At 39.9% G+C, this 27,900-nt stretch overlaps 1 protein-coding gene across 4 annotated transcripts; it reads left to right on the top strand.

Moving 5' to 3' along the window:
* Positions 1-98: 98 nt before the first annotated feature.
* phldb3 (pleckstrin homology-like domain, family B, member 3) lies at positions 99-27,856 on the top strand. Of its 4 annotated transcripts, none has more exons than XM_078252339.1 (15): positions 99-601; positions 11,014-11,162; positions 11,340-11,450; positions 12,103-12,240; positions 12,628-12,756; positions 14,868-15,047; positions 18,745-18,855; positions 21,042-21,140; positions 21,537-21,621; positions 22,160-22,313; positions 23,702-23,783; positions 24,190-24,339; positions 25,060-25,282; positions 25,556-25,641; positions 25,873-27,056. In XM_078252339.1, exons 2-15 carry the CDS (start codon positions 11,016-11,018, stop codon positions 25,966-25,968), a joined length of 1,791 nt encoding a protein of 596 aa, XP_078108465.1. In that variant the 5' UTR covers positions 99-601; positions 11,014-11,015; the 3' UTR covers positions 25,969-27,056. The 4 variants fall into 4 exon arrangements, with proteins under 4 accessions (XP_078108465.1, XP_078108464.1, XP_078108463.1 ...); XM_078252338.1 differs by lacking the exon at positions 25,873-27,056 and adding an exon at positions 27,070-27,856 and having other exon boundaries at positions 101-601; positions 25,063-25,282; XM_078252337.1 differs by lacking the exon at positions 25,873-27,056 and adding an exon at positions 27,070-27,856 and having other exon boundaries at positions 106-601.
* Positions 27,857-27,900: the final 44 nt, after the last annotated feature.

The raw sequence follows: 27,900 nt of genomic DNA, 5'->3' as shown, positions 1-27,900 counted from the left end.
CAGTGCACTGGCAATATGCCTGGATGACTCTTTAGTTGAGCCACTCCACAATGAGAAAGCCCTGTCAGTTCCCAGAATAGAAATCCCATTTCGGTACAGGACTTGAACGGGACTCTCACTGTTTGTCTGAGCGCAGACACCCGCAGTGAAGTTTGTTCGAACTAAAAGGGGGATATGGATCTTTTCATGTATGCCTTTGACACATAACACTTTTATTAGTCGGCCCCCGCCTCTGTCGTCGCCCTCCTCCGCTTGCGTTCAGTTCAATCTCACCTGTTGACGCCGCCAGCAGATCAACACCGCCTGTCACTTTTTTCCTGGGAGTGATTGAATCAAACCAGGTGAAGATTAAAGAAAGACAAAAAAACTGAGATAACGTGGCTTTCAGCGCCACAGCAAACGGTCGGTGAGCTCGAGGTAACTGAACACCAGCCTGACTTGAGTGTCTGAAAGTGAAAGCGCTTTAACAGTTTGCTGAAGTGACGTTTCGCTACAGTTTTTTTCCGCGTTTCCTCTCTTTGATTTCGTAAAGGCTTTGCCACAATGTTATGAATTGGAGGACCCACCACGCTCGTCGTTTAGGTTGGAGCACGTTTCCAAGGTAAGAGCTGTTATTTCCTTTAAATCTTGTTCTTTTTTTTAAGGAGAAAAAGTCAGCAGAAAATGCTTCTTACACCTCCAAACAACTTACAAAGCTCGTGCAGCTCCTGTTGTAAATAATACTTTCCACACCAGACAAAATGTTAATGAGGCTACTGTAGGCTATGATATGCCTAATAGCCCTGACAATAATGTGTTCCTAACGTGGGAAAGTTAGTAGTCCCTCTCTTGTCACATCTACTTTTTAATCCCTCTAGTCTGCACCCATAACAAAAAAGGAATTAATACAGCTTCCTGATGTTGAAAGCATTCACAAAGCAAAGCCTTCTTGCATGGATCTAATTATTTGGCTGTGATTGTAAAATAGTTCATTGATTCATACTTCATTGTTTTTTTTTTCCTGCCCTTTGGCCTAAATACAATCCTGACTAGTTAACAGTTTTCATTCCTTATCTGTGAAAATACAGTAACTTTATCTGACCTAAACTGCTGTTTCTCTGTTAAACCTTGTCCCATGACATTAACTCCAGTGTACACAAATTCCCCTTTTGTTTACAATGACCCTGAGGTATCTTGCCTTTTATCCTTCCATCAGCACGCACAGGATAAACAGAGTGGGTGGGAGTGTAGGCTACTGTAGTTTCAGGGAGGGTTGTGTGGAGAGATTGCCTTGGGTTAGGAGGGTTTCACTGTCTGGGCAGTTCTGCCTTTAGTTATTGTCCGTCTCACTCCCTCACTAACACACACATACCTTGTTTTTTAGACTGGCTTTGGACAAATCTGTGTCTGAACCCTGCGTCCTAGGCTGTCATTACTGGAGCACTCTTTTCTTGCATCACAATTCCCAGAGATTTACTCACGCCAAAGGAATCTGTCAGTGCAGTTGAACCAGTACTGATGCAAGGAGTTGCACACAGTATCAGGATAGAGATTTGATAAGTGCCCTAAGAGATTTTACCACAATATAGGCTACCTTAATATCTGCATGTGTTATTTTCATCAATGAGATGTTCTAATGTGAAGGCCTAAAGCCTGCTGGTAGATGTATACAAGGCTTAAAGCAACACTTTTCTGTGATATTCAATGCATTTCAGTAGGGCTGAAACTAATTATGGGTCCTTTTCACAGCAGATATTTTCCCTTGTCATAGTAAGAAAACAACAAGTCTTACTAATAACTTAAGCAATGGCTCTGTTATATTCAAGTCTTCCAGTAAGCATTGAGCCAGTATGCACAATAACAGGACCCTGAAACTGCTTTTCATTATTGATTAATGTAAGCTATTTATCCAACCAAAAGTCCAAAACAAACAAAACTATTTTCAATTATATAAACAGAGGGCAGCAGCAAATCCTCACATTAGAGAAGATGGAATCAACAAATGTTTGGTACTTTTACTTATTTGTGTTACTTTTGATGAATTACTATTCAACTTATAAGTTATCAATAATATTTCAGCTGTACATTGCAGAAGTTACTTTGTGATGAAGCAGTGACATTTTTTTGATGTACTTTTAGCTGGTTTCCTGCATGTCCCAGAGTGCCTTTCATGTTTGTTTTCAGAGAAATGACCTGAACTTGTTTGCATATAGCCTTCAGTGAGAATAAAAATGTTGACAGCTGAAGTGGGACAACTTAGTGCAACATGTGCTAAGGCAGCATTGCATTAGGGTCATTTGAGGCTGTAATCATAGGGATGGATATCGAATCTCAATGTTTAAAAAAAACTTTGACCTACTTTTTTTACTACTTTTGATTTTATTCAAGAAAAGTTCTTGTATGGCTGCCAGTGTTAAGGCACCATTTACCATTTGAAAAAGTTTTTAAATAATAAAAATAGTTTATATCCCGCAAAGCATGCTATTGTAACAAAACTTGGGTTTCATGTTGGCTCTATTTTTAACATTTTCAAACAATGTCCAGGCCATTCTACTTGTGGTGCTGGAGCCGATATATCCCGATGTGTATACTGATGATTGAAATTGATGAAAAATCTTCTGCACATTAATCTGCCATCAGCTCGTCAGCCAATTTTACACAGGAATGTAGAAAAATACACCACAACGGAATGAGCCCAGAAATGCAATGTCCGATCCTCCCATCATTTTTCTTTTCTTTTTTTTTACAGCGCTGAAGTGTCTTTGTTTGTTTTCTTCTTAATAGTCAGCTTATTTTCAGTAAGTAAATTGCTTAATTCAGAATGGTTACGCGTGTGTTGTATTGTATTGTATTTATTTATTTATTTTTCTACCTGTGACACTAAGCTTAACTAGCTGCATCAGTGGTTTTTGTCATATGCGTTGCCACCCAGGTGTCAGGCAGGGTTTGTCCCTTTTTCTCAGTGTCAGCTGGGTGACAGCCAAAACTCGCTCCTCTCACCTGCTTTTCCTGCTCACAAACTTGTACTGTGACGACAGCTTCCTGGTCCTTGGCGCCGAGCCAGCAGGAGCCACATGCAGCAGGTCCAGAGGTCGCTGCTGTGTAGCCCACAGCATTTAATCTGTGAAATGACAGCATGCTCTTTGACCGAATGTAAGAACAGGTCCATAAAATGACAGTTTGTCTGTCTGTTTAAGGAAGCAGAATTAGTACAACATTGAAACAGGTTGACGTACAAATGCACACATAAAGAGGTAGCTGTTGCAGCCATTATGTTTACCCTTTCATGCAATCTAGCAGACACCAAGTAGTGTGCTGCAACACAAAGCACAAGGCTTTCCAACCAAACCAAATTTTTCTAAAATAAGAGGAATACTTTATGTGTTTTGTCTTTGGTTTGAGCCTCTGGACCAGAGCAAGGATCTTGGCAAAAAAGGACCTTCTGTGTCTCCATTTTGACAATAAAAATGGGAAAATTACTTATGCTCTCTGGAAACATTTTGTGCACAATATACTAATGTGATGTCAAGCCTGCTATTGAACAGAGAGTTTTAAAGAATGGAGATTTGGTCTGTTTGATTGAAGCCACAGCCTGTAATTGTGGCCAATAAAAAGAAAATGTGACTTCCTAGTAGTTCACAAGGCTTAATAGCTGGTTTGGTCTTATGCCTTCTGCAGATGAGAGGCTACCACTTACAGTAACTCAAGAAGCAGTTTATCATCTGGATTGTAGATGCCTCTCTGGTCTGTGTCATGTCACTGCAGGCATTGCAGCACTTGTACAGTACAATGCAGTGAATGTATGTTGTGCATGACTGATTTCACAATTTTACTAATCCTCTAAACATAAAACTGACAGACAGGTTAAGTAGAGTTGTAGGCTTTTACTTTTCAGTCTTTTTTATGGTCTGCAACCAGGAGAGCATCTGCTTTTGGCCAGTGCAAGATTTATTCAATTCCAATACGTCGACAAAGCTTAAACGTGGGATCATACATTTAGACTGTGATACCACTAACCTGCACACTGTTGACCACTTGTACTCACTTTATTTGCAAAGTTTCTGTCCTCTGACCTTCGTCAGGTAAAATCCATATAGATGTTGTTTGCCTGTATCACTTTTACAAGACAAAATATCGTAAATAAAGTAGGGATGCTCTGATATCGGGCCGATACGGACTCAAATAGCTGGAGCGGGTATCAGTGACAATGGGGCAGATCTTTTCAATTCTATGTTTATATATTATATACTGGAATTTTAATTCCTGTTTTGACCAATTTGTTGCTACATTGAAAAGGTTGTCACTTGAATTGTTATTCCAGTTAGTTGGAAGATTTATTACCAAGTTGCTGATGCACAAATTATTATTGTAATGATTAATACCAATTTAGTACATTTATATCTATGTATTTATACATTTTGCTTTAGAAAGTTAGAAAAACAATGTTTTTTATTCAAGCCTGATGTTACACATGAAAGAATTATCCCGGTCACCTCCACACAGCTTAATAGTTAAACACTGGTATCGACTCAGTACTCTGCATCGGCCAATACCCAAAGATAAAGTATCGGTATCAGGACTGAAAAAGTCAGATTGGTGCATCCCTAAGATAAAGCGAGTACGGTGTGCAGGATTTAATGGAAAACAATATGTGGCGTTTGAGTTTGTGGTGAAATCAATCTTTCTTGTATTGTGCCAAATTGAAAATGTTGCTTCTGCCCCCAGAGCTCACCTCTCTACTGTTCACACTGCATAATATTATATTCTACAAATTTCTACAAAAATTCCCAGTAATATGCAATAATTTATAAGTTTAGTCATTTGATTTAAGTGAACTGAGAGCGGCTTGACCCCCCCATCTTTACAGGGCAGTTTTGCTCACATGCTCCATGTGTGACATGTTTTCCCTATACTGCCCTGGCATTGAACGCATAGTGACAGACTGTAGTCGGCCTTCACACCCACACCTAGCATGCCACGGTCAGAGCTCTTTTGTCCTGTGTGTTGCTGGTGGAATATAGCTGTTGTTGTCAGTGTTGACTTTATGGTTTTGTGTACACAATGCTTAGCCCCACTTTTCCTTTCAGCCACTCATCAACGAGGGTTCCTGACAGGGTCAGGGTCATTTCAGAGTGCAACTGTGTGTTATTTTCCTCATTTGGGAGCCACAGTATCAGATTAGTCATACTTTATATATGCTTAGGACTAGGTCTTAGTGCTAACGTACTAACTTGTTGCAAAGATGGTAGTACAGTTGTACAGAGGGACACTACAAAACATATTCACATAGAGATGTTCCAATACCATTGTTTTCCTTCCTGATCCTAATCCCGCTGCCTAAACTTACAACCCTACAATATATTGCTTTCCTGCTGAAGAAAAGGTTTCAATATTCTCTCTTTAGAACAAGATATTTTCATATTGGACATATTTTTACCCTTCTGCCTTGTTTTTATGACATGCCAACTGACCTCACTGGCATATGTCACATCGAAAATGATGGTGACATTTTCTCACTAGAACATTTCTTGATAACATTTGGGAGAACAAATGCCGTCATCTTGTTTTTGATCGTGTCATACTTTAATTTATGTACTTCCAGAGTTAATATGTTTAGTTGAGATGGTTATTGAAAAGTCTAATGCCCCTCATGTAGTAACATGGCAGATAATGAAATGTTCTGGATCAAATCCATCAGTGTGTCTGTATGTGACCACTGTCTCTGTAGAAAGTGGGATATCTATCTTTGCTATCCACAAAGTGTTATATTTACTGGATTTAGTCACTTTCTCTTTTTATTGGCTGACTTCCCCCTGGATTGTTTGAGATGAAACACACAGGTGATATGAATGGAGATGCCTTCAGTGGAGCCTCAGAATGAAAGAGAGTTAAAAGACTTTTCTGATTTGAGCCCATGGTGAGACAATATGACAACAGAAGCACTCAACTGTGTTGAACATTCATAACTCTCTCATGCTGGTGTGCGCGTGTGTGTGTGTGTGTGTGTTTGTTTGTGTTTGTTATGGTGAGTCAGCTGTTGCCAGTTATTGCTCCTCTATGGTTGATAATTAGTATTGCAGACTGATACACAAGACAAGAGTCCTGAACTCTTCTAGGTTTCAGTTTGAGAGTTGAGGGTTATGTCTTGTGCTACATCTGGGAAGTCATTACATAACTCATACACATAAATATACTCAGACTCACAAACACACACACTGTTCACTCCCTCTCTGCTATCTTATTCTCTAGAGGCGCTCTCCTACCAGCAATCAAGTCCCAAATATTTTGAGCACAAATCTGTGTTCTGTTCTTTGATCTAACTCTCAGGCTAAACTTTGCCCTCTTTTTTTCTGCTTGTGCTTATTTTTTATCCATAACTAGGGCCGTTCTTTCTCTCTTCTACTGTCTCAATGTCTTGTTTTGTCACAGCATTGTGTTTGTTTAGCCTTTTGTTTGTTGCATTTGACAAACCACTGTGTTAACATGAAACAGGAAAGCATGGACTTTACTCCTGAATCTCTCTCTCTCTCTCTCTCTCTCTCTCTCTCTCTCTCTCTCTCTCTCTCTCTCTCTCTCTCTCTCTCTTGGCTCCACAGTGTTTCTGAGTGGACTTTAGCTGGTGGTCTGATAGCGAATGCTTGCACTGATGTTTGTTTGGATAATAATGCGACTCGGCGGCTCTCTCTGCCTCGTTTTCTTTTACTGGACATCGGAAGGTTGGAGACCACAGTGGAAATTAGGGCTGCACAATATATCGTTTTTTTTTTTTTTATTCGTCATCGTGACTGCCGCAGTAAACAGAGGCTGCGACATATCGCGGAAGACACTCCAAGATTTTTAGTTAGTTGAAAAAAAAATCAATTCAATGTTCAGTTTGTTAAAGAATGTTGGAAATTATTTATTTTCATTTGCTTTCAATTCAACAAGCACTTTATTGTATTTTAGCAGAATACTGAAAGCAGCAGAAATGCAGAACTGAGTCAACTTTAATATCTGTTTATTTATGGAAAGTAATATCGTTATCGCGATATTCAACAATGTTATCTCATATCGCATATTTTCCTCATATCGTGCTGCTCTAGTAGAAATGAATAGTAGCGGGACAAATGATCAATACAGTAATATATAGCAGTATGTTCCACTGATAGTACAGACATGGACCTGTGAACTCTTCTGCTTCTGCCAGTTCAACATTTGACACATGAACATGTTGCTGTGTGTGTCTGTAAACTTTGTTTTAACATTCATCAGTGAAACTTGAAGAACTTAGTTATGCAGTAAATAATAAGCATTAGCTAAGTATTGCTTTTTGTGCAGTTTTTTTTTTTTACTTTAGGATTGTGTTTTCTCTTACAGTGACACTGATATATGATGTATCTTGCAATAAATAGTACAATTATTGTGGAATCATTTGTATTATGATGCCATTGTTACCATGGGCCCTTTACATCTACGTAAGAACAACATGATGACAACACAAACAGGACAACCTGCCAGCAAATATGAAATTACCCCTATGTAAAGAAAAAATACTTCTTTAAAGTGCTCATATTATGCTCATTTTCAGGTTCATACTTGTATTTAGAGGTTGTACCAGAATAGGTTTATGTGGTTTAATTTTCAGAAAACACCTTATATTTGTTGTACTGCACATTGCTGCAGCTCCTCTTTTCACCCTGTGTGTTGAGCTCTCTGTTTTAGCTACAGAGTGAGGCATCTCACTTCTGTACCATCTTTGTTGGGAGTCGCACATGCGCAGTAGCTAGGTAAGGACTACTAGCCAGTCAGAAGTAGAGTATGAGGGCGTGCCATGCTAGCAGCTAGGCGAGCATTATAACGTGTGTTACAAAGTGACGCACGTTCGTCACGGAAGTAAAGGCTGGACTACAATAGAGCAGTTTGTGAACAGTGTTTTCTCTGGACGATGGTAAGTCCCTTTGGGATGGACTTTGGGCTTTTTCACTTTGTAAACCTGTAATGTGCACAAAAAGATATATAACACAATAAAGGAAAGGGAAAAAGCCAAAAAGCACAATATGAGTACTTTAAAATACTGTTATTGAATGGCTGCATGTCTTTTAAAATCATATTTATATTTTTTCTCTTACTGCAAGCATTTGCTGAGCTGTGAAATTGGACTGTAAACTACAGTAGTCCATGCCTAACCTGCTACAGAAAATGCAGCTCTACATTTTTATTCAGTTTAAACAGAACTGCTCCTTTATACTGTAGTCTGGGTATTCTTTTGTGGAAAACTGTAAAACCAGAAATGATGACAAGTGTTAACAATTCTACATGTTGGCCACATCAGGCACTTCTCTTTATATTGTGTTTTAGTGTTTTTCCCATTAAGATATATTTTTTATTTTCCATGGAAGAAGCCACTATTATTTGCTTCCATGTCATTAGACCATGTGTATCAGTATCATTTACTCTTACTGCATAGACCATGGAAAAAAGTCATGGATCATTAAGTAGTTTTTTTTTTCCCCCTTTCATGTCACATCAGTGACATTTATCTTAGGTGATCGCCATGTCAGTCCTGAAAGTGAAAGTGCAATTTCAGTTTTAATATTTCCGTAAACACTTTGTCTTGGTTTGTTTCATCAGTCATAGGAAAACGGAAAACATCAGATAAACTGTTTATTCTTATTGTCCCACCAGACAGGCTATTATGTCATTATGAAGGAAGATATTTCACAATCGTCTCGTGCTAATTCAAGTACAGATTTTTCTTTTCTTCACCTGGACCCAGGTTTATGGATATAAAGTGATCAACCAGTAAACATGATTCTTCACCAGTGATTACAGACTGGTGGAGTTGGAATTACACCCATAGAAATATCCTCATGATGAGTAATATTTATAGTTTTCCTCTGTGAACATTATTGTAAACTATATCCATGGACACCTCTGTAAAGCAGCATGTTGCACATTTGGTGCATCACTAGAAACTGAACTTTGACAATTTACACTCCACTTCCTGCCGTTCTCTTTCCCCTGTCTGTCTGTCTGTCCTTCCTCCCTCTCTCCCTTCCCCTCTCCAGTCTCTCACTTCATGTCAGTGTGCCAGTCGTTGTTTGGAAGCCCTCACTCATATCTCAGCTGTATATTTATCTCTGTGCTTCCACTCCGCCTGCAGCCTAATAAGGTCTGGATACAAGGAGAGAGGGAGGGCACACAGGGCAAGTGAAGATGATGGGAAAAGGTTGGACAATAGGAATCAAAAGTATTTTCCCACAAATTGGTTGTGAATGGTCTGTGCATGTTTTTGTGTAAAGAGAGACCACACAGTAGAGGACTAAAGGGCAAAATATAATAAAGTGACCTGGATAATAAAGGTCTTTAGGTTGACATATTCCCAAATGTTGGGAAGCACTTTGATGTAGAACAGTGTAAACACTATACAATGATATTTGTTTTGGTAAATGCACATGAATGTGACAGACAACAAATAAAACTACAACATAAGAGTACTTCAAAGTCTTTTTTTTTTTTCTTCCCCAATCTCTTTGTTTTTTCCAAGTTAGTGACATTCGCATGAACAAAGTATTGTACATATAGGTGATAACAAAAGGAGCTTTAAACCCATATACTGGACCTTCCACACACCTGTCTTCAGGTCCCTATAGCCCACCCACAAAAAACAAACAAAAACCCAGCACTCATACTCACACACACACACACACACACACACACACACACACACACACACACACACACACACACACACACACACACACACACACACACACACACACCAGGACAGAAGAGACAGAATAGACAAATCCCCCCAAAAAACAAAAAAACATACAAGAAGGGAGGGAGGGGATTAGCTTAGGGCTCATTTACCTGCTTTGCGGGAGAGATTCCGAAGAGGGCAGAGAGGGGGTCAAGGTGTACAGGTTTGTCTAGGACTGTGCTAATTGTACCAAATACTGCAGACCAGAAAGCTGATAACTTGGGACAGAGCAGAAACATGTGCATGTAGTTGGCAGGCGATTGATTACACCTGTTGCACTTATCAGTTCTATCGGGGTATATTCTAGCTAATCTTGCGTTTGTAAGGTGGGCTCTGTGTAGAATCTTGCACTGTATAAGGCTGTGTCTTGCACATATCGAAGAGGAGTGTACACGGTCTAATATCTGTTCCTATTGCTCATCTGCTAAAGTGACACCGAGATCCTGGCTCCAAGTAGTCCTTAGGGCGTCCAAACAGTTTGACTTTATTTTTGAAATGAGATACGAGGCCCCGTTGACTTGAGTTTTGTGATTGGAATTTATCAATCATAGAACCTGGAGGTTGGTTAGGAAAGTTAGGCGATTGAGATCTTAAGTGTTGAATTTGAAAGTAGCGGAACAGATGGCCATTTGCAAGGTCAAACTTTGCTGATAAATCTGAGAAAGAATAGAAACTGCCATCAGCATAGAGGTCGTTGATAGCAGGCCCTTGTTTGACCAGATCTGAAAAGCTGGGTCTGAGCAAGAAGGAAGAAATTAATGGTTATGAAGGACTGGAGCCAAACCTGAAGAAGTATTTAGGCCAAACTGTCTCCTAAACTGATTCCAGACGTTAAGTGTATTTCTCACTATCGGATTCGAAGAAAATTGATTAATTGGAAGTGGCAATTGGGAGTAGACCACCGACCAAAGCAAGAGATGCGAGGAGGAAGTTTCTATATAGGCCCACTGAGGCTGATTGCTCTGTACTTTATTTGTGTTCCAGAATGGAAGTAGACTACTAGTAGACTAGACTACCGCACGCTATCGCCCACATCCTGAACTCTCCCCTCTCTTTCACTATTGCTTCCTCTTGAGTGAGGTGTTTTCTCCATCCGAGACAATTTTCTGGAAGCCGGGGGGGGGATTTCTGTATTTAAAAGTGCTTATGCAGCACCACTCAGTTGTGAAATCCCCTCTGTGAACGGTCACCTGATCCCTGACACGCCTTCAACTGTGCAGCAGATTAGATTTCCACAATATTTAACAAAGTGAGTAGCTCTCATTACCTGCCTCCCCTGTATCTGCCTTTAGAAATGCCCCAACATAACATGGAGAGCCCCATGAGCCCATGGCAGCAGGGGCTACGGCCGCCGTGGATCACCAGATTGACTGGAGGCCAGAGCCCCGCCTCCTCTGGGGCGGAGTCAGATACAGAGAGCAGCAGCACGGAGAGTGAGAGGGTAAGATGAAGCTGTTGATAATGGTGATGCAGTAATCTCTCATGGGGCTCTTTCATGCCAAACAACATGGTGGTGGCCCATGAAATCCTCTGTTGCTGAAAAAAGAAACATCTCGTTCCATGCAGTTAAACCAATCATCATTGTCTACTTTTTTTTTTTTTTACCCCTTTCTGTCAGTCCTGCATTAAAATGCTGGAGATGGGCTCACTGAGGGTTGTGTCGTCACCTTCCATGCTCCGACAGCGAATCACAGAGATCGACCAACAGAAGGAGGAACTGAAGATTGAAGTGAGTGTGTTGGGCGATTGTGGCCCAATCATAGACGGGCACAAAAACATCTAATTGTCTCATCATGTATGGAAAACAACTGATTTATTTTAAATTCAAAAGGTTAATCGATGGAAGGTTGATTGAGAGATTGAGAAGAAATAATTGGCAAATATTTTCAAAATTGATTAAATAGTATTAGAGTCATATTTCAAACCAAAAATGCCAAACATTTGCAGGTTCCAGCTTGTCAAATGCAAGTTGTTAGCATACATGATAGTTCATCAAATACAGTATCTGTGTGATTTGGACAGTTGGTTGGGCAAAACAAGCTGTGTAAAGATCTTATCTTGGGCTCTGAGAAAGTGAGATGTCTTTTTTCAGTTTTTTCAAGGATTAATTGTGAAAATAATCAGGTGAATCAATATGAAATACTTGTAAATTGCAATCTTAGAATGAATTAAAGAATACGCAAGGGTTCTTTTAACTCACTATGACTGCATGGCTGCAACAAATTAACAACCCAGACAGAGAGTTTGATGGTGTCTCTGCTGAAGTCTGCACATTTGTATCTCCAAGACGTCTCCAAACATCGACACAGTCACGGTAAAGGAATGCTTATCTGTGACTAGGTCGAGGTCTGGTCAATATGATTCAGCTCCTGTTCTTTCAGCTGCAGCTGGAGATCGCCCTGCTGCAGGGAGAGCTGCAGACGGAGAAGAGCCAGCTGCACAGACACACACATAAGCTGCAGGCTCTACAGCAGGAGGCCAGACAGAAGAAGAAGCACAGACACACCGACAGACAAAAGGTATCATGTTATACAATTAATATCATTGTTTTTTTTTTATTGTTCACAGACATATGTTGCATTTGTGATTATGTCTTTCTGTTGATTCGTGATCAACAGACTAATAGTGTTGATTGTAACATTTAGAAAGACTTGAAAAAAAGTTGGATTAAGGAGTTTTTACAGGTAGAAACGTGTGGGCTCCGTAATGCTCCTCTAACATCACACAAGTTGTCAAAGATAAGCTGATTCCCATGCAATGATTGTTGGAGTGGAGCTGGTTTAAAGTTCGATCTCAGAACAAACTCTGTAAACATGGTTGAGAAATGGACTTGTTATTGTGTTATTTTCTTCGCTTTTTAAAAGTTAGGTGATGACTGGCTCTTGCTTCACTTTTTGTAACTGTAGGAGCGAGAGAGTCTGGAAGAGGAAAGACGCAGGTTGGAGGAACTGAAGGGGAGGTGTGAGGCGAAGGAGAAACTGATCCCCAGTCAGCCAGCGAGCCAGAGAGAACAGCTAACACTGCAGCTGCAGCAGGCGAGTGGCTGAGCGGCACACAGCCTCTTCATGAATGAAGCAACGGAAAATACATTTTCTGATAACTTGATGATGTTTTAAACACATCCAAAAGTTTAGCTCTTTCTTTTTCAGTTTAACAAAACATCCACAAAACTTACACCCTGTCATGTTAATGTAAATGCAGTTTAACATGTTAGCAAGATTATATGTCCTAATAATCTTAATAGGACCAAGTAACATTCCTATATCACTTTCAACCCGGCACAGGTCTGAACTGAATCAATGTAAAGGCTGCAGCAGCACATTGTAGAGAGAGAGAGAGAGAAATGCATGTCTTGCTGTAAACAGCTTAATCTCTTTTGCGCAGATACAATTTAATTCAATTTAACTATGAAACTGTGTGGAATTAAGTTGTTGAGGAGATTCATCTCACATCAGATGAGTCTATTGGCGCTTACTGCTAGTACCAGCTCAGCTTGGCTCGACTTGAGTTGGCCGCGGTGCCCCGTCCTCCATTTTCCATTGCAGATTTATCAATCTATCTATCTATCTATCTATCGATCTATCAGTATCTAATCTTGTTGAACGTGTTTATTGAAAAAGAAATGAAATAAATGATGTTGTTGGCAGCAATCCAAAAGAAATCTAAAACTGATACTTGGTGCGCTGTTTTGGCTCACGACAGTCTGTGTCTCAGATGCAGGGTGTGTTAGCATCGGTGCTGACTCCTATATAAATGTTGTTTTTGGATTGCACAAAGTGTGATTGTTCAGTACCTGTTCAACCTGATGTGTCAATGTTTCAGACACACACACACACACACACAGTACACAGGATGTGTAGTTTTCTTTGTGAATGTGACGGAACAAAATAGGAGACCTTGTTTTAAAAGCAGCGTTTAATGACAGGTTTAGTGCAGTCCTGCAGCAGGTTGTTACTTTATGTTGTGAAATGCCAGATGTATTAGGAAAGACTTTTTAGACATTGGTTTCACACAAATTGCGTCACAGAGAAAACCTCATGCATGCACACAAACAGAGGACTTAAGTACACACTGCACAAGAACAAGAGGGCAGGTATTTCGGTTTTTACTTTCACCCGCACCTGATTACTGAAGATGTTTTGATAGCCTGGTTGACACCAGACCCTTCTCAGTTGTAACTGAGAGTGGGTCTGGGGAAGCTTCATTCACAGCTCATTTCCAAAGGGGCGTCACCAACGGACGCCGCTCAAATGCCTCTGGGCGCGATTGGATAGTGCTTCAACCAATCACACCAACGATCCGGGTGACGTAGCAGCGACAGCGGTATCAACGGGTTGCTGCGCTTTGGTGGCCGTCATGTTGAATGTAAACAAAAAGCTGCTCGCCGGCGCTGCGCTATCGTCATCGTGTAAAGCCCAGTTGTGATTGATGCCTCGATTTGGAAAAATTGGAAATGGGCTTGAATGGGCTCTTGGCCAGACTGACTTGCAGAGCAAATCTCAAATTTGCCAGAAGTTTGTCAGGGTTTTCCCAGGCTAATGTTTTGACTCTGTTTGAAATTTTTCTTTAGCTTCATTTCAGCATTGAAGCATTGACACCAGTGCTTATACTGACAAAGTATCAAGAAATACAAATCACCACAAGTTGTAATAATCAAAGCTGAATAATCAAAATTCTATCTCTGTACTGATATGCATATTGCTGCACACAAACTCATCTGGCAAAGTAAAACAAAATCTGGAGATTTTCTTTAAATTATTAGCTATCTTAATATGAATATAATATTATAATTTTTGGAAGGCATTAGCTTTGTTGTTACAATATTGGTAGATGAAGGAACCAGCTCCTCAAATGGAGGTGTAGAATATTGGAATAAGTGTTATTTTCATACTAAATTGCCTACCATTGAAAGAACTTTATTGTTTATAAAATGATTTTAGTAGCTGAAGTCTCTCTTTGAGAAAACAATATATTCACAGATTAGTTTGGAAAAAGGTTAAATAACTTAGAACTTGTTACAAGTGTTGCTCATTCAAATCTGAGCACAGTTTATTGCAGTTCATTTTAATTTGTTATCCAGCATTTAAAAAATGAAAACAAAGGCTGTTACAAACTGGTTATATTAGACTAATTGTCTTGAATGCAGGAGAAAGAAATGATGGAAGCGGCAGTTCGGGCCTTTGAGGACTGGGAGTTTCGGGTTCTGGAGCGAGAGAGCGGCATTGACGAGGACGAGAGTGCAGCGGAAGAAGAGAAGGAGGGAGAAAGTGCAGGATACATGGAGAAGGAAATTTCGCGTCAGCAGCATGGGATCAACATTGCCCAGGTAAACAACCAGAGGAACAGGAGGAATTCATCCCAGAATTTCACAGCTGCTCCTGACGTATTATACGGGTTCGCAGCTTATCTGCGTGTCATGTGCTTCATGTCAGTGTTTACCCCCACAGGCTGACATGGGATTAACCTTCACACAGACTGGTGAAGTCAGGCTTGTGCATGGAGCAGGTGGACAAAATAACAGTACACTCCACAATCTAATAGTCCCTTCAAGCTCTACATACATACAGTTTGTAACTTGTTTAAAAGTTATGTGGTGCGTTTGTTTTGAATTATTGTATATATATTGTAAATTGTTCCTGTTATTTTACCGACCCCCTGGATACACATGTACGGAAGAGAATTATGGCCACGTGTGAAAAAATGTATTTGAGTTCTGAGTTTAAAGTCAGAATTCAGAGAAAAAAGTCAGAATTCAGAGAAAAAACTCAGAATCCTGACTTTAAACTCAGAATTTTGAATTTAAGAACTCAAATAAATTTTTTCACATGTGGCCCCAATCCTCTTCTGTACACATGCAATGCTATAAACTATTTTATTCTGTTTGAATTGTAGTGTGAATGTTTACCTCATCTAAAACTCACTTGTGTTCATGTGTTGTGTGAAAGTTTTCTGTTTTTTGAGAAACAACTAATAATATTGTAGCATCAATAATCCGCAGCCACCCATCTCCTCCCATCTGTTATTTGTGACCTAAAGTATATTCACGACTGTGAAAAGTAAGACCATCAGAGCACATGTCTGAAATGGCTTTTTTCTTTTTCCTTTGTGACTTAAGAAAAAAAAGTACCTTTTCTTGCTAAAAGGTTTTGCACCATCCCCGAGTTGTGAGGTTAATCTTCTTCTTTTCAGAGTTAAAATAAGCCAAGGGCAGACCAAAGAGTGAACTTTAGAGCCACAAATCTGAGCTCTTCCTACAATAATCACAGAGTTGTTGGCATTGATCAACAAAACTATAAATCTAGCTTAGATTCTATTTTCGCACTGTAAAAACATCATTATTGGCTTATTTGCCCTGAAAGACTCACTTCCACATAAGAGGGCTTTTTTGGAATTACAGCACCCACCCACACACACACACACACACACACACACACACACACACACACACACACACACACACACACACACACACACACACACACACGCACACACACGTACACACAGTCCATTGTTGTAATTGCAGGTTAAGACTTGCCCTCCTTCTTCTCCCCCACCCCCGTTCAATTGTGACACGAGGATAAACTCTTTACCTCACTCTCGCCAGCGTCACCCTGACACTGTTACATGACTCTGTACAGCAAGCTTAATTACATCAGAGGCCACCATGAGAGAGAAATCAAAAGAGCAAGACAGAAGGAAAACAGAGCAGCAACGACAGTGGAGACGATGGAAAGATAAAACTCATGAGGGAATTTGGAAGATTTTGGAGCAAGGCTACATTGTCATGGCTAAAATCATAATCAGGAATTAGTTTTGTTCAACATTGAGATCATGATTATTTATTTATGTTAAGAATGCAATATATGTACCGCACTTGATTATTTACAGCATCATTTCAAATGTTAAAAATGAAAAGACATATTCTTGACATAAAATTGTGCCTTTCAAAATATAAATAACATACAAAACAATTAAAGATGATAACAACAGAAATTCTATCATATAATGCAACCAAATAAAAAGGATGTATCCAAAGCATTCACCTTAAGCTTAAAACCTGTTTTTGGTGAATGCAGCATTCATGAATAAGGTCTGTGATTAGCCAGACAGTTTTGAATAGAGCGGGCTTGATTGGACGCACCAGAACAGACACTCTAAATGCAGAGGGACAATATAGTACCCAATTATTCTGATTTACTGTGGAAGCCAAGATAATGATTGTCATTGTTAAACAATTCATTGTGCAGCTTTGTGATGGAAAAAGTCAAGAAATAGAACAAACTGAAAGACAGTAAAACTCGTCAGATTCACATGGTAATTTGAAGAGGCCTGGAACATGTTGGCACTTGTGTGATAAATCCTAAATGTATAACTGTAGTGAGGCGCCAACTGTTTGAGACTTTGGTACCTGGGTGTGTACTTTGTTAAGATAGTGATTTATTGAACATGTTTTTTTTTTTAAATATCTAATTAAGTGACTAAGATTTAGAAACATGTGTAGAGACTTTCACATGCTCGTCCCAACAGTCTCTGTGTTGTCGGCTTATATTTACACGGTCAGGTGCTTCTGATTCTGAAATGTTGAGGAAGTGAGAAGATGCACAAGTTGTTTGTTTTGTGGAATATTTCTTTGACGGCATTATCAATCTTTTGCCGTATAAAAAGGACTCAGTCTGCAGCCATGGTAACGGCTTGGTAGAGCTGTACGTAAACACGGTGGTGCTTTGAGCTGAATGCTAACATCGGCATACACGTATAGTGTTCACTATGCTTCCCATCTTAACTTGCAGTGTTGGCATGCTAACATTTGCTAATTAGCACAAAAAACAAAGTACATTGCTGGAGCTGTTCCCCCCGCGACCTGATACCGGATAAGCGGACGGAGATGGATGGATGGACATCTGAGGAAGTACATTTGAGGCTGATAGGAATGTTATTAGTTTTGCAGGTATTTGGTCATAAATCAAAGTATTGGACAAATGAAAAACTTTGACCTGATGATGGCGCAAGATGAAAAGTCAGAAGATCACCAAAAGTTTTTACGATTCATCCTAGGATGGACATGAATGTTTGTACCGAATTCGATGGCAATTCATCCAATAGTTGTCAAGACATTTCACTCAAAATCACATACAGTATGTGAACGTCATGGTGATGCTACAGTGACAGTCAGGGTTCCGAAAGCCAGAGGGATTCATCCTCTGGGGACTATGAATGTTTGTATAAAATGTAATGGCATGGGTTATGAATGCCAAAAAAAGCTTTATTGGCAAACTTTCTATGGTCATTCTTTCGTGTGATGAGTCCAAAAGTCAGTCAAAATCTTTTGAATCATGTATCTAAATTATTTCCAGGTGTTTCTGATAGCAAGTGAGAGCATCTGTAAAATCTTTTAACATGTGATCATTGTTTACATTACGAAATGGGAAGTTCCCAAAAGGTAGTTTTTCCATTCACGTGTCAGGTTCCACAAAAACATATACATACAGACAATAGATTAGATTGTGAAAATAATATTGAATTGTTTCTCAATTAGCTGGAGTATGTAAGCGGAGGAGTGAGAGAAGAAGAGGGGGATTGTGTGAGAGGGATGGTAGTTGACTCAGCTGCAGTGTGACCAAATGACAGCTCATCTCTATACTGTCTGTCTGTCTGTCTGTCTGTCTATCTTTCACTGTGTCACATTTGCTGTCCTAAGGTGCTGATTTAATATCAGTCCATCATTTCTTTTGAGTCACACTCAGCCCCATTGTCACCTGTTCCTCTCGTGCCTCTCATTAACTTGCAAAATGGATGTTTGATTTGCATTGTCTCGAGCTGAGCAGATCAGCTCGGCTCGGAGCCCCACATTTGCTCACACTTGATCAACATGATGTTTACCCAACATTACACCACAACATAATGAAAAGATTTAGTCAACTCGGGCCAGCCAGATGAATCGGATACAGCACATGCCATTTCTTTTGAGGAGAAGAAAGCATATGTCCGTCCACGCTGAAGGGAATTATGTTGTGAATTTTCAGGATCGAGTCCAGCACTTGGAGCGACAGCTGAGGGAGATGGAGAGGGAGAAGGAGAGGGAGCTGAACGCCTTGAGGAAAGAGAGGAGAGATCTGGTCCTCACAAGTCAAACTGTAAGAGGAATTTATGATATTGTGGACTATTGCTGTGACTACTGCTGCTTAATAACAAAGAGCAATATTTAATTCTGGCGGTTCATTCGTCTGTCTTTGATATTTCATTGGAAACAGCATTTTAATTTTGATAAAAGAAGGGAACCAGTACATATTATTGAAGATGGTGACTGTGTAGGAAATTGACTCCTATTGTCTCCCTAGTTTGCCCGTTATTTATTTAAGTGTCCGAATTCTAAGTATAAAATAATTCGATTTTCAAATGCAGTGTTCAGAATTTGCTCTATAGTACACTATATTTCATTTCTGCCATTTTATTTGAATGCCTAAAATCTGAGTTTGAAATGTCCACCATATATTGTCATAAGTGAATGGGCTCGAGGTAGGTTTAGTGTAGTAACTCTAAAGTAAACTAGTTCTGTGTTATATAGAAGTATTGAATGTGTGAAAGAGGGAGTGACAGAGCTAAACATTTCTAAAGGTGTAAATCATCTTATTGGTTGAGTTAGGTAACATTTAAGAACCCCTTTTTAGGAGTGCAGGTTTTCTTTTACCTGTGACCAAGTTATTCTGGTGCAGTTTGGTCACACGGTCGGCTAATTAGCTTTCCTATAACCAGCTGTGTTAAAGCTGCAAATATTGCATTGTTAGAACCTCAGGCTGTGTGAAATTGTTCACTGTTCTGTTTTCCATTTTGTAACGTTGTCCAAATGTCTTGTGGGAATTATTAGACCCACTTGAAAATGTTCACTGTTTACAGAATAAGCCTTTTGAGATTCATTCTGTCATTGTGAATAGGGTCCTGTTTAAAATGTTCACATTGTTTTATAAAAATTTAGTGTACAATTAATTGCCCCTACGCGAGATATACGTATTTACTGTGATGCAATGTGCAGACACAATAAAAAAAGGGTACATCTGTACGCCTCCTGGATGAGAGGAATGACCAACATTTTTGAGCATCAGTTGGCAATTAGTGATTAGTTTATTATTGATTTCAGACTCAGCCTCAGGCTGCTAAGCTTTAAAACACAATGTAACTTTGGACAGCCCACACTGCCATGTGTTATCTGTGATTATTAGGAATTCTTGCTGCTCCAAAGTATGTGATTTACTCAGTCCCTAATTAAACTGAGCTGTGTGCGAGTGCTTGGCCTTTGATCAGACTCATGAAGGCACCGGTTACATGAGGAGGAGACAAGATGTGGAAGAGGAAAAAGCAAATCAGATATGGAAAGGGAGAGGGAGACAGGGAGCGAGAGTGATTGCGAGAGAGAGAGGGAAGGGAAGGAAAGGAAAGGGATAGAGGGAGGAGTAAGCAATGTGAGGGAGGGTGCTGCTTTTGTGAATGTGTGTGGACATGTGAGTGTGTGTGGATGTGTGAGAGGGGAGAGAAGGCAAGCTTGGAGAAGTTCCATATCCTTTCAACAAGCGGTAAGCCAATAAAAAAGCCCTCGAATGAATCTGCGCGTTAAAAATGGTGTTTTTCAGAAAACAATTTTAATTTAAGTTTAATTTATCTGCTCTTCTAAAGGAGAAAATGAGAACAGCGGGAGGGAGGGAAGAAGGGAGTGGCAGTACAGAGGAGGAGAGAGGGACAAGACGGTGTCAGACAACATGACCAAGTGTGTATGACTAAAATATGACCGCGTGCAGGATGGGGTTTACTTCTGACATGTGTAGGGAACTTTAACAGTGAGAGCTTGTTGTGTCTGAGAGAAAATGACTTGTGCATTACTTTCTGATTCAATCTCATTGTTGTAACAAGGGATGGAGAACGCAGAGGTAGAAGGAAACAATACCCAAGGATCAGTAACTCTTGTATAAATCTTCACTGGGCATGTACTGGTGTAGAGTAATGATTGAGACAGATAAGGGTTAAACAGTGGACTGCATGTGGTGACTGAATTGCTCATGTGTTTGTGAGTCAAGCAGGAAGGGAGGGCTAGAGGGAAAGATAGAGAGGCAATGATATTTTTTTTAACTCATTACGATCCCTCTTGGAAGAAGAGTTTTCATTCTCAGTCAGATGTGGTATGTCGAACGCAGCAGCATTCATCTGTTACTGTTTGCCATATTCCCTGCCGCTTCAGTTCATTTAAACTGTCAGTATTTGGGACTTGCAGCCAGTTTTTCATCACGGATACGTTACTGAATTTCAAGTTAACTTTAATCTGGTCCTACAGGTTCTCAAAGAGAAGAAGCCGCTCAACGATTGGTCGAATATCACCGGCTCGGCCCCCTGCATGATGTCACTCTCCCCTCCCCTTCACAAGCCTCCTCAGGTATACATCATGTCGCCATGGATACAGCATGTGTTCACAACTATCAGTAATTTTCCTTGTGGATTGATCTGCCTTTTTCTTTTCTCAACAAAGTTATCAATCCTTCCAAAATGTCAATTTCCCAGAGACCTCTTTAAAATCTTTTGTTTAGTCAGAACAGTCCAAACCTTAAAGATACTCAGTTTAATGTCACAAAGGCCAAGCAAATATTCACATTTTAGAGGCTGTAATCTGTGCATTTTTGGTATTTACAAAAAAGACTTGATCATGATTAATCAATAACCAAAATAATTGCAGGTAAAATTTCTGACAAAAGACCAGTTGTTTTTTCACCTAATTGTTTAAGCTCTGTTTATCACACAGCTCATGCTTACACTGTTTTCTTTTATTTTGTAGGACCCATGCAAAGAATCTACCAGTTTGCCCAGAAGACGGAGCTCACATCGCAGTCGAGGCAATGACAGGCCACTGTCAGCACAGGGTGAGCTATTACCAGTCCTCATTTTTCTGTTTTCTATTGTGGGTCTGATTGCTTAAGCTGAGAGCACCATGATATAGTACAATAAGCACGCTCTCTTTGCGCTCATGTCCTCATTTTGTCCAACTGTTTGTTCAGTTCCCTCCCTTTTAGTCAAATCAAAGGTGTGTCAGTTGAGTAGGCAGGTTCTTATTACGCCGGCAGAAAGCAGGATTTTCCTGTACTGACCGGATGAGCCAGATAACAGCCTATATAGTTATTCTCTTCGATAGTATCTATTTTTCACACACCTACATCTATCTGTCACCAAACATCCCAGCAGCCTGATCTACAAGGTCATGTCAAGTCTTGTCCGGTGTCCTTCTCCTTGCTTTGTCTGTTCCTGAAAGCTGTAACTGTAATTTCTACAGTATATGATTCATTGTCTTGATACACGGCCACCACTTGCGCAAATTCTCTCGCCACATCTTACATAAAGCAATTTGCGCTGACTCATGCATGTTGTTCTCGTGTGTCTTTCTCTATCTCCTTCTTTTCTCAGTGTTGGTGAGGACGCTTCCAGACAGCCAGAGCCCAGAGGCTTTCACTTCCCCCCTCCCCTCCCATAGGCTCAGCAACGGGCACAGAAATGGGACCAGCAACGGCGGTGGGCTGCTCACTCCGTGCAACAGTGCAACAAGTTCCCGCGCTGCCAGGTCAGCTCCTCCACTGCTCGTTTGATGAGCATTTCCTTTAAAGAGAGAAATGAAGAGTGGCTTTTTAATGTGCTTTTAGAAGTTGATATACTTCTTTAGCATTTCAATGAAACGTTAGGGGCATTTTTATAATCCATACCTTTGCTCACAGGAGCGAGAAATCTGGAGTGTGTGAAGGGTTTTATTTCAGAACAACATTTTATATAAGGTGTGATTACCATAAGAGATCATTGCAGTTAATTTAATATTGGGTCTTGTTTTTGTTTTAGTTAAAATTGTTTTTAAAAAAACCTCTATGATATGTGACTGGTCATGGTCCTCGCCCCATCGGATGTCTTTTCAGCAGGATTTACACATTCCCAGATCTTATCTTTGTAAGTAAAATGTTATAATTACACATAAGAATGAGGGCCTAAACTACAAATACAGACCAACCAGAATAATCCTTTTGCATGAAGAATGTTAAGTGCATGAATGAATTATACTATACAATATATATCCACAACTAGCATACGGCAGTAGCAACAGTTAATAATGTATTGTCTTTTGTTAATAGGGGTAAACGGGTGTTATGCACACCAAGAAATACTGTACATTTGTTTGTTCATTTTGACATGAACATTACATTGCAAACAAAGAAATGTGTCTTCTGTCCCAGGCTTTACAAACAAAATCTGCCATAAAAAAGGCTTCCTTCAAAAAACACAACTCAAGTTCTATATAATCCAGAGGAATAGTATACATTTTACAATGAAAGCAATATAAGTTTAGTGCAAATAAAGTGTAAATAAATATCCTTGCAAAAAACGTAAACAAATAAAACAAGTGATGATACGTAAAGCTGTACATGTCTTGCAACATGAACCAGAACGTTAGATTTTAAGTACTGTATAGTTGGCATTACAGTGTCATGTGATACTGTCAAAATATGTTGATATAATATGAGTTTTTGCAGGATTTAATGATCTCGGACACATGCTTTGGTCTCCTTGGAGCAGTGTTAGTTGTCTCATGTTGCTTTGAAAAGTCGCATATCGATAAGCCTCCTCGCTAGCTGACAAATAACTTCTGAATGGGGATTTAACGTAATTCAAACATTTACTTTGTTTTGATATTTTGCCTACATTGTACTTTGTCTGATTAGTAATAGTGTTTACTGTAATACCAGCTTTATTTGGAATTTTGGACAGATCTCATTGGCATGTTTACATCTTAGGAGCCGGATGGCACTCCAATTGCATCAATAGGTTTAATTGCAGTGCTGCTCCTGGTTATGCTTTTTGTTTTTGAAGATGTTACACCCTTCTACACATACCAGGGTTGTTTGTATCTTAGCTTTTAGTGTATTTGGCCGATGAATGTATATATAGCTCCTCTTCCCTTCACAGCCCGTCTCTGTTGGATCTCGTGGAGATCGAGAAGAAACTGAGGGAAGCCAAGGCAGAGAGAGAGAGGCTGCTCAGAGAAAGGGTGAGTCACCTGCCGTGGGAAACACTTGCTGACACCTCTAATCTCCCGCTTAGACACTGCATTAGACACGGCTGTCTGATCCCTGACACCCACTCAGCTCACACATCATGGTCCAAGAAAACAGCTAGCAGATGTGTGGATGTTTGTTATGCATGTTTGTAGCATTGGTAAATGCCAAGACTGAAAAATGTGTAGCTATATGATTGTGAGTTTATGTGGAGTTTAAAACCTTAAAGGGGAACTTCAGTGGTATGTTTCGATGTCAGGTTGCCTTTTTTTGGAAGCACATATCAAGGAATGCGTTGTAAATACAACTCTACAGTATCATCATTGTCTTTCTAAATTGGAGAATTCACATTATTTAGAAGATGGCTAATAATTTTCAATGATACATGTGTGCACCCAGGAAGAGCGACAGCAGTTGTTGTTGGAGGAGAGAAGGCAGAAAGAGCTAAACTCTCCCAAAACAGAACCTCCGGAGCCAGAGACCCCACAAAGGCCAGAGGCAGAACCAAATGAGCAACAAAACACCAGCTCTCCTCCAAACACCCCAGAGGTAAGAATGAAATGACAACCAGAAGGTAGCATTAAAAGCCCTGAAAAACATATTTTTTCAGTCACCTTCTTACTCTGAGCGATGGACAGGTAAAAAGAGAAAAGATAATAACGGATGCAGCAGAAGCAGAGTTATGCAAGTAGCAGCTAATGTAGCCTTGAGCCTCTAGCCTCAAGCAGAAATGAGGAGCGAGCAGCAGAGGTCCATTAAGCTCACTCCTTTTGAACTCCAATTTTCTTTTCATTTTTAAACTTGTAGTCTTCAGACCCAACCAACGCACACTCGAGTGAAATCACCTAAGGCAATTTGTCAGACTTCATGTAGCTCCCTCTGGAGGAACAAGTTAATCAGACGCACATTTACATACAAAAAAACAACTTAATTGTGCCGTTCGGACAATTTAGAAATCTGGTTTTAAACCTCCAAACTTCTACTTGTAACTGCTTTACATCTGATCCGTATTATTCTAATGTATTTATTAAATAATTTTCCAATTCTGAATGTTTTATTGTCTGCATTTCTTGTGATTGTACTTTCTGTGTTGTTCTGTATTTGTCTTTGTAATCTGACGCGATGACATTGAAAATGAGGGTTGCCCCTCAATGATCTCTCGAGGATAAATAAAGGTTGAACATGTACAAGAAAAGCACAACAAATCTTTTCGGACCAAACAGACATGCCCAGTATTATGATCTTATACAATCAATCATCTAATCGCAGAAGGCCCTCCAGCAGCGCAGCCTGCCCCTCTTCCTCGCTCCCAACTTTGACCTCCGAGCCCACGTGGAGTCCCTGGGTCACGGAGTGACCAGCTGCACGGACCTGCGTCTGACGCCTCGACGCTGCGCAGGCTTCCTGACCAAACGAGGGGGGAGGGTGAAAACCTGGAAGAAGAGATGGTTCCTGTTTGACATGGACCACAGACGACTAGCCTACTATACAGGTTAGACTGGCTGGGAGAGTGATGTGTGCTATGCACATACTGGCTGCTTGTTTGCATGAATGAAAGCCTTCTGTGTGTCCCACTAGCTCACTAAAAGGAAGTCAAACATGTTGTAAAAGAATATTCATCAATTAACATAATTTCCCAGCCTTTATTCTCCACTTATTCCTCTGTACATTCATTTGTGTTTCCACCAAAAAATGGTTTGCATTAAAAAAAGTTTTGTCAAATTCAGCAAATATCTATGATTTTTTTCTCCTCTCTTTGCTGCAGACTGTGATGAGAGGAAGCTAAAGGGAGTCATTTACTTCCAGGCCATAGAAGAAGTTTACCTTGACCATCTACGAACAGCTACTTCTGTGAGTTCTCATACACCAACTCACCAACTGACTCTAAATAAATCTATCAAAGGGTCTGTGCCAAATCTCTGGACTTTGAATCTGCATGGGAACAATTTGATAAATGCAGGAAATGGATTTCTGGAGTCTCATATACTGTATGATGCACAGTTTAGCTGAGTCATAAATCCCCAAGATCTATAAAAAATAGTAATTGATTGGTGCCTTTTTTTTTTGCACAATGTGTTTCAGATTCAGCAGATCAGCATGGCCATCAGAAGACATATTGTTAAAGATATTGTTATAACTCCAGGCACTTATTTGGTCGAGGTCACCACTCGTTATTAATCTTTTTAATGTTATGTTAGTTAAAGCACTGTATCAACTGAAACAGAAGAACCTTGGGATCTCGTGTTATTTGGAAATGTACTCCCCATATATATATAGTTTGAGTTGTGTTTTTAATAATTTGAGGTTTCTTCTTCTCCAAATGGGGCGTTAGATTATAGACGTGGCAGATTTGGGATTTAAAGACAGACGATCTCTGTAATTACTGTATTAGAAATCAAAGGCGAGTGTCAGGTGACAGTAGGACTGCTGAGTAAAGCCTTTTTTTTGCTGCTAGCAAGTCTAAGGTCTTGGGAAAAAGTGTCACATAATCATTGGAAAACCTGCCATTTATATTTTCACATCAATCAACATGAATTACATCACCATTTGCCCGCAGGACAATTGCAGTTGTGAAAAGTAATTAGTTCAAAAGTTCAAGGTATCTTACAGGGAAATTGGTTTGCAGACATGATTCATGCATAACACAACAACAGGACATATTTTACAGAGTTGTTCAGCAGGAGGTCAGCATCCAGGTTAAAATACAAGTAAACAATCTCAGCAACCTATGCAAATGAGAAATCTACAGACAACTAGGAAGTACATTTACTGAAGTGCTGTACTATGGACTAAGTTTGAGGTACTTTTACTGAGTATTTCAATGTTATGCTCCTTTCAACTTCTACTCACCTACATTTCAGAGTGCAATATTGTACATTTTACTCCACTACATTTAATAGACAACTATAGTAACTTAAAGAAAAGACATGAGGTTATGAAATAGTATGACTAAACCAATGTTTCACCACAGAGACATTTCCACTCTTTTATCAGATGGTTTCATTGAGGCTTAAAGAGGTAAAAATATCCAATGTTAAAAACAAAGAATTCATTCAAACTAAAGAAACAACAACCTGTTCTTCTGCTTCTGAGAAAAGTCAAGAGCAGTGCTAAAAAGCTTCAAATGAACTATTGTAGCAAAAGATTTGTCTTATCTATCTGATCAAAGTTATGTAATTGTTATAGCTTTTGGGTTTCACCTGGAAGAATGCAAGGTCCTGTCCAAAAGCCTCTTCATCATGACCTATCACATTATCCCTGTGTGTCCCTTCCTTCCAGTCTCCGCGGCCCAGTCTGACGTTCTGCGTGAAGACATACGACCGTCTCTTCTTTCTGGTGGCTACCAATCCAGTATCAATGCGTATTTGGATGGATGTCATCGTCACGGCAACAGACGAGCACAGCCGTTATTGACCTCTTGCATACGTGACTGTGCAACCCTTGAGTAAAGCTCCTGAGTGGCCAATGCAGTGAGTCATTTCCCCCTGTCTGTAGGGCTGGTTTGGCTGAGATCCACCTCAGGGGCTGATTCTGTACCTGGACTCATGAATCTGTGGACAAAGTGCGTGAGATGCAGAGGTGCAGTGGCTCCAGGCACTCAAACACAGCGGAGGAGACTGTTACTTGATGCTTGAGTGGTGGCGGAGGTTCACCGCTGAACCAGCTGCAAACCACGAGCAGCCTAACACAGGAGTCTGTTACTGGGAGGTTTCACTCTTTGAGCCTGACCTCCCCCAGCTGGTCACAGTGCAGCATTACAGGACTGGTACTACACCACAACACACTACAAACAGGGGGTGGACACACTAATAGCAACACCTGCACAATATAATGCAATCCAAAATAACAACCCTGACTGACTGTTCATGATTTGGGCTGTGATCATTTTTTTGTATTTTTTGTTGGATTGTTTTATATTTGTTTTAGGTGTTTCCACTAATTTGTCCATCTCCTGTATCTTTGTTTTGATAAATTACATTTTCATGAATTAAGTTATTATTTGGAAATGTATATGGTTTTGATATGCAAATGAATGAATCCACTATTAAATGTTTATTCATAAAAAGTTTGCTCTAATTTGCCTTTTTTTTGTACTTAAATCTTTATTAA

The sequence above is a fragment of the Sander vitreus genome, chromosome 6 (assembly GCF_031162955.1).
Source record: "Sander vitreus isolate 19-12246 chromosome 6, sanVit1, whole genome shotgun sequence".
Taxonomy (NCBI): Eukaryota; Metazoa; Chordata; class Actinopteri; order Perciformes; family Percidae; genus Sander; species Sander vitreus.
This window is presented reverse-complemented; position numbering and strand designations above follow the sequence as displayed.

Bases quoted from the DNA above. Each gene is read 5' to 3' on its own strand.
- phldb3 (XM_078252337.1), top strand. From the start codon at position 11,016: ATGCCCCAACATAACATGGAGAGCCCCATGAGCCCATGGCAGCAGGGG. The intron at 12,241-12,627 runs GTATCATGTTAT...TTGTAACTGTAG, and splicing joins GACACACCGACAGACAAAAG to GAGCGAGAGAGTCTGGAAGA. The intron at 21,622-22,159 runs GTGAGCTATTAC...TTCTTTTCTCAG, and splicing joins CAGGCCACTGTCAGCACAGG to TGTTGGTGAGGACGCTTCCA.